At 39.7% G+C, this 6499-nt stretch overlaps 1 protein-coding gene across 3 annotated transcripts in view; it reads right to left on the bottom strand.

Annotated features, from left to right (window-relative positions):
- Nucleotides 1-939: 939 nt before the first annotated feature.
- RNF8 (ring finger protein 8) overlaps nt 940-6499 on the bottom strand; it is a 12847-nt gene continuing 7287 nt past the window's right edge. For 2 of the 3 annotated variants that reach the window (XM_027735199.2, XM_027735202.2), the window contains exons 6-8: nt 5608-5715; nt 4438-4642; nt 940-2571 (exon numbers count right to left, since the gene is read on the bottom strand). In XM_027735199.2, coding sequence (XP_027591000.1) covers nt 2426-2571; nt 4438-4642; nt 5608-5715 — 459 coding nt within the window. In that variant the 3' untranslated portion in view covers nt 940-2425. Of the gene's footprint in view, nt 2572-4430; nt 4643-5607; nt 5716-6499 lie in introns of all 3 variants that reach the window. The other variant, XM_027735200.2, reaches the window with a different exon arrangement.

The raw sequence follows: 6499 nt of genomic DNA, 5'->3' as shown, positions 1-6499 counted from the left end.
TCCCAACTATTTCTCTGATGCTGCTAGACAATGTATTCCTCTGAAATTGTTTGATTAACACACTGCTTGACAGCTGTCTTCCAGTGGAAAGCAGCAAGTCTTGAACCTGCATCAAGACTGCTGTGCACCAGCTGTGACTAGCTCAGCTGTAACCTGAATTCTGGAAGCGCTTGATGCCATCCCAAGACAAGAATGTTATGTTCAGGATATAATGCCTCCAAGGCATTACAACCAAGTAATTGTACAACCAAGTAATTGTACAACCAAGTAGAAGAAAGGATCCAGAACTTAGACCAAAGGAGAGCACACTGCTAGAAACACAGGTCTGGTTTTGTCAGTGAAAAGCTTTTGCAAGTGAACAGTATTATTACTTCACCTCTCTCTGTGGACCTTTACACGTTATGCACCTACCAATAAGAGTGGAAATGGTTTGGTATACCACTTACGTTCTTCATGTTCTAGTGAAAAGAGGACACACTCAGAAATTGCACCAAAGATTACCATTCTGTTACCCGGGCAAGCGTTCTCCTTCTCTGCAACACCAGTATAATAAAATATATATATATTTCACAAAATGAAATGAGCAAAAAAAACCATGGAAGAGATACACAGTAGAAGAATTTGCAGTCCTAGGTAACCAGAGTATTTTCCTTCTACTCCTCTTCATTGAGAATGCCTGTTTTACATCAGCCTATTTCATGAGCGTTTTGAGGAACATTGTTTTGCACATCCTAGAAAGCACATATTCACAAAAGAAACTTTCGAAAGCACATACAGCAAGTGAATATTAAAAGAGAAAGAATAATGTGCAAGACATAATGTCTCCTTCACAAAAGAAATCTTACACTAAAATTTTAAGCAAGTTGCCTGGCCCTCAGATCAGCCCCCCCCCCTCCCCCCCGGTTTAAGTCCTACCAGTAAATGTCAGAATGCACTAACTTCCTAAGGACAGCATCACCTTTTAATGGGATCTTTCTTCCTGTGGAAGAAGGTAAGAGGTATGATTTGTACCTACTAAATTAGTATTAGGGTAGTCACAGTCTTTTATCAGTGCCTCAATACAAGAGTCTTTCAAGTAACTTTACGTACCCACACTGCTTACAGCAGTCAAAACATGAAGCAAAGTCATTAAATGAGATGGCCTCTCTTTTCTCAAAAAAAAAATAAAAAAAAAATCTAAAGATGACTAGGAGAAAGACATTCATCTCAGTGGCTGCACAAAGGAAGACTAATGCAGAAATGGATTTATATTTTCGTTCTTAAACAAAATAAACATAGAAACAAAAGAGCACATACAAATAGCCGAAGACATACTACAGATGAGAAGGGCTTCCCCATCTTCTATGAGTCCTTTCCACGTAACAGCTAAGTCAAAAGCATAAGCCACTGGAAAATGGAACTTGATAGACAAATACATGATAGGATGAGGCAAGACTTGCTCAGTCTCTTAGGGACGAGTGATTTTCTGTGAGAGTAGTATAACCCACAGCTCAACAGTGATGTTTTGTAAACAATAAAATGAAGTGCTTCATTCTGTGCCTTGTGGTTGCCTACAGATCCTGCTTTCCTACCCTGCCAACAGGACATTTCAATAATTTGGAGAGCAGCACTTCTGAAGAGGCAGAGGTTCCTCTCCGCTGCTGACTAAATGTTTCTGAAGTCACTGCTAATAATTTCTGGATTTGCTGCTTCCCAGTTCTAAAACCTTTATGCAAAAGCCTGAAGAGGGAGCAATCCAAAGACACTACATGAAAAGAGCACTAGCTAAGGAATTCTGGAAGATATAATCTCCTTCATCCCTATCTAATGGAAAATAATTTACATAAAAAGAGAGCTGATGACCAGTAGCTCAGCTCACAATGCACTTACGGCTGACAGGGTCCATAACCCACCCTTTATTATCTTTACTGCCCGAGGCCTGGGATGACTCTAGCTGCCGTATGAAATTCAAGGGGAAAACCCACCCTGGCACTTTTTCCTGACATACGAATTTCCTGCCTGCTGGTGGGGATGGCCAAGTTCTCAAATACCTTGGGCCATTCCCTCTGCTGCCTGAAACAAGGGAAGCTGATGTACACATTTAAACATGTCATTCACTGAGGAAAAGGGCAATGATGCAATAGAAACTATTACATTACACCAAGCGGGTCACAAGCTATCATGGAAGCTTAGGGTTTGTAGGTCAACTAGCTAGCATAACAGCAGTTTGTTCTCTCCGACCCCAATTTTGTTTTAGAGATCAAGGTTCTGTATATTCATTGAAAAAACAAGGTACTTCTTCGAAATGCTGCTAGTTCTGAGCTCCAGCCTCTTCATAGAGTCTCTGCTTCCAGGTGTCCAGTCTGCTCCTCCAGCAGCACTCAACCAAACACCATTAGGTTGGTTCTGGGCAGCACACAGGCAAACAAGTCCGCAGTAACAGTGTTCAGATAATGTAATAGCTTTCATTATAGTAAAAACCCTCCTCAGACTCCTCACTGTCACAACTGTTTATCGACAAGATGGAGTAGGTGGAGGAAGTGACATTGTTGTCATTGTCTGTGGCTGGTTTCACCATCACATTCTGTTTCTCTGCATTCAAAACACACAGATACAAAAGTTAGCTGTGACTGCAGTACCCACAAGTGTTAATTACCAGTTGTCTGAAACTATATTATAGCCTCTCACTGAAGATTGATATATGTCTTTCAAGCTGCAGGGCATGGGCCTTTTTCTTTTCAGTTTTCAGTATTAAAAGAACAAAGGGTTGGGAGTTTTTTGTTTATTTGTTTTCTTAAGTGTTCTCTCTGTCTTTTCCTGTTAAGATAACAGAGATGAGGAGGAGATATTCTCCATCCCTTCACAGGCACACAACTGGCAATGGAAATGGCCAACTATTACAGGGCCTTGGCTAACTATTACAGGTAAGAAAGAAGAAGGAACAAAACATGGTAAGAAGCTCTCACACAAATAATAGTTGCTCAAGACACTTACAGGCCCATCAAAACCTTCACACATTTAAGACTGCAAGCTGTCCTTCTGGTGCCCATTCTACTAAGGCTCTTGGAAAAGTTTCTTGGGAAGCTCTGACAGCTTCTCAAGTGCCACTTTCATCATTATTCTTCTTTCAGTGGGTTTACTTCTTAGGAATTAATTTCAAATAGACACATGGTTATCCTCATGTCAATCAAAATGTTTCCATCACTGAATAAAAAGATGGCAGAGAAACCATTTAACCTTCCTCCTGAAGTGTGTCACGGTTAAGTTAAATGATTTCCTTACAGATAGTCATTTATGAAGGTAGACTATGAGCTTATTTCCTTTTTTTTTCAACCAAGGATGAAGACCATTGGTTTAGCATGCAGAGGGCTCCAATGAAGGCACCACTGCAGCCAGTCCTCATTAGCTACCTGATGAGACACTTCAGGAGCTATGACATACTCTGCCTACATGCACATATGTCAGTTCTGCAGAGGTGAAAGCAATTCATGAGGCTGAGCCAGGCACTCTCTGAGCAGTGCAGCATTTCCTGAGGGAATTGGGCTGAGATGGTTACATAGGTTCTAATTTCAGGCTTGAACTAGCACTGCTTAGTGATGTCATTCTATGTCACCATGGAGCATCTGAAACATTTCAAAAGCACCTTTCTTTCATTAGGTAAAAGGCTTGACACACTGCGAAATGAAGGATCATGCACTGACCTCTACGAAGCGAAAAGAAGACAATTACTTAAGGGAACAGAGCAATAGAAATTTGTTAAACAGCAGCAGGAAAAGATGTCTACATTTTAGCACCTAGATACCAGTGTCAAGTGCTCTAGAAACAAACCTGGAAGAAGGAAGCAAGAGTAGGAATAGCCCACACCAGAGTTTTTCTTAAAGCTATCTACACCATGCACTGTCTTTTAGCTACAACTAGGCAAGATGTTATGTCTTTAGGCCACAGTGACTTTAATTCCACAAAAATAAACATGGCAGAGCAACTGCCAGTTCAGCCATATACTTACATGATATACCAATGTCCCTTTCAGAGATTTCCTATAAAAATCTAGCACATGGAAGAGAATTCAGAGCTTCTTATCTGGCACTGCCCTGTTGAGTTTTTGAAATTGTGTACTCAACAGTTTAATTAAAAGTGCCTGGAAATTATTCAAGGACCATTCTATATAGTTTTGTTTTTATATAGTGATCTCTTTGAAACAGTGTAACCTTTAGCATGATTAAATTAAGATACCCTGCTAGACTGTGCAACTCATACTTAAGTCTTTTTCCAAACTTTTTATTAATTGTATTTTACTGTGCAGTAAAGCTAGTTACTCAAGAGATCTCAGGACTACTTTTCTAGTGTTTCTGCTGCAGTCCCCGAGCATCTTCTTGGTATATAGGTGCCAAAGAAAGTTGTACAAAATAGATGGAATAAAAGATTGTACTGATCATGCCACATCCACCCACCTCTCACCTTTCCGCTTTCTGATAAGGGTCAGGCGATGCTCTTTCATTTCCACATCCAGTTTTTCTACCATCCTGTCAATGCAGTTATCCAGCACAAGAGAGCGTGTCTTTGATTTGATCTCCTGCCTGCAGATGGGGCACTCCACTTTACGTTTCGTCCACTCATCGATACAGTAGGAGCAGAAGCTGTGCGCACAGTTCAGAGTGACAGCCTGTGGAATTCAATCAAATGACGCTGGTCACAGCATGCCCATACAAGCATTGTAAAGAAAAAACATACTGAAGACAGAGAAATATTAGATGGACACTTCCTATAAGGAAAGAGAGGGGAGAGCCTAAAGCCCCTTTTCTTTAGCTTTAAAGGGGTTACACACAAACTCTCCCATGCCAGAGGGCAGGCCAGTTTTACAAGCAAGTTAATGGAGTCACTGTAAGTCACAGCAAGGCAGAAACAGACAAAATGAATTAATTCTAAGTTTCCCTAATTTGAAAAGGATAAATTATGAAAAAGCTCAGATACTGCAGAATAGTATTTTAAATTACTGAGAAACCAGAAATTAAAATTTGAGCTAGCTCTTAAGCTGTTATAGCAACATTAAAACATCAGTTTTCCCCATAGTAGAAATTAATGTAATGCAACTGAAGGTCTAGCAAAACATGAACAAAACTAACAGTCTCCATGTCAGAACATATCCTATCAAATCTAGAATCAAATGAAAACAGGCCAATTTCTCAAAGAAAGTGTTTATCTGAACAATATAAATGTTTCAGGATTTGATTGATCTAACCTCTCCATATATCTAAACCTGAAACAGTCCAAATCCAGCCAACTTAAAGCAAGGTCCACTACAAAATGATTCCTCCCCAAGAAGGCCGTCAGCAGAAACTCAGAGCACCAGTTCAAAAACCTGCACAAGTGCTCCAAGTTTATATGCATTTTAGGATTAAGCATGTCTATGCAGGTGGAGACATTAAAGTTGAATTTTCTGTCCAGAAGAGTCAGGGCAAACAGAATGGATTTCTGGATCAACCCGTTCCCATAACAACGCACTGCAGGTCTGTTGGGACTGTTAAACTAGTGAAGTAAAGAAACAGGCTTAACTATTGCTTTAACAGAACTAGGAAAAGCTACTCAAGTCTCTTCTTTACTGGCAAACCCATCCAGGTTTAAGCATACCTCAATAAAGTGCTCAGAACAGATTGTGCATTGCAACTCATTCTCCAACACATCATTCATCTGATTCAGCACCTCTTCTTTTTGGGCTCTCACCTTTTCCTTCTCCTCCTAGTGGAATAGTACATACAGTCATGTGTCAACAAAGAACAAGATTTTACTCAATATAATATTGGCAGGAAGCATGTGTGCAGGAGAAGGTAGTACAAATAGAAAATCATACTGCAAGTCTCCACACGTCAAGTTTGTGCCTATTATAATACCCAGCTATGTAACCTCCCTCCTCTTTGTAGTCACAGCAGTATTGAGAATATTCCCATGCACTGCAGAGAACTTAGATGGAAGAACAGCAGCCACTACCAAAATTCCCTTCAGCCCTAAGAAACTACCAGCTGGATCACTTTTTCAGAATCTTTTCCAACCCATTCCTGGCATGAGTTTAGCTTAAGTCAACAGTTCTTTTGATGTCTGATATAAAAAGCATAACACCCAATAGACAAAACACCTCAAATGTTAAAAAAATGAAGTGTAAAAGTTTAAAACATTTACTTGCATTTAACAGCCCAATAACTCTTTTTTTGGTTGTTTGGTGTTAAATTAGGCTGATTAGGCTAGGTACCTGCTTCATCTTCTAAAAATAACAGAGAAATTCTTCCAGTTGAAGCTATAGTTGAAACAGCAGCAGAGTTCCAAACATAACATAAAAAAAAAAAAACAAAGCAAACTGCCAGAGGTAGATATTATGATAATTTCCAAGAGTAAGACACAGAAAGAATCTCCTTAATTATTTCCCACTCACCACCTTGTGTCATGAGCAGGAAGAAATATGGCTTATCTCATTCATTATTCAAATTCCATGTTGCTTTAGTCTTACACTCCTTTATACAACTGCTGT

Source organism: Pipra filicauda, unplaced genomic scaffold (genome assembly GCF_003945595.2).
Source record: "Pipra filicauda isolate LSUMZ 115617 unplaced genomic scaffold, ASM394559v2 scaffold72_size3293161_pilon, whole genome shotgun sequence".
Taxonomy (NCBI): Eukaryota; Metazoa; Chordata; class Aves; order Passeriformes; family Pipridae; genus Pipra; species Pipra filicauda.
Note: the sequence above shows the minus strand (reverse complement) of the source record. Positions and strands in the feature narration are given on the sequence as shown.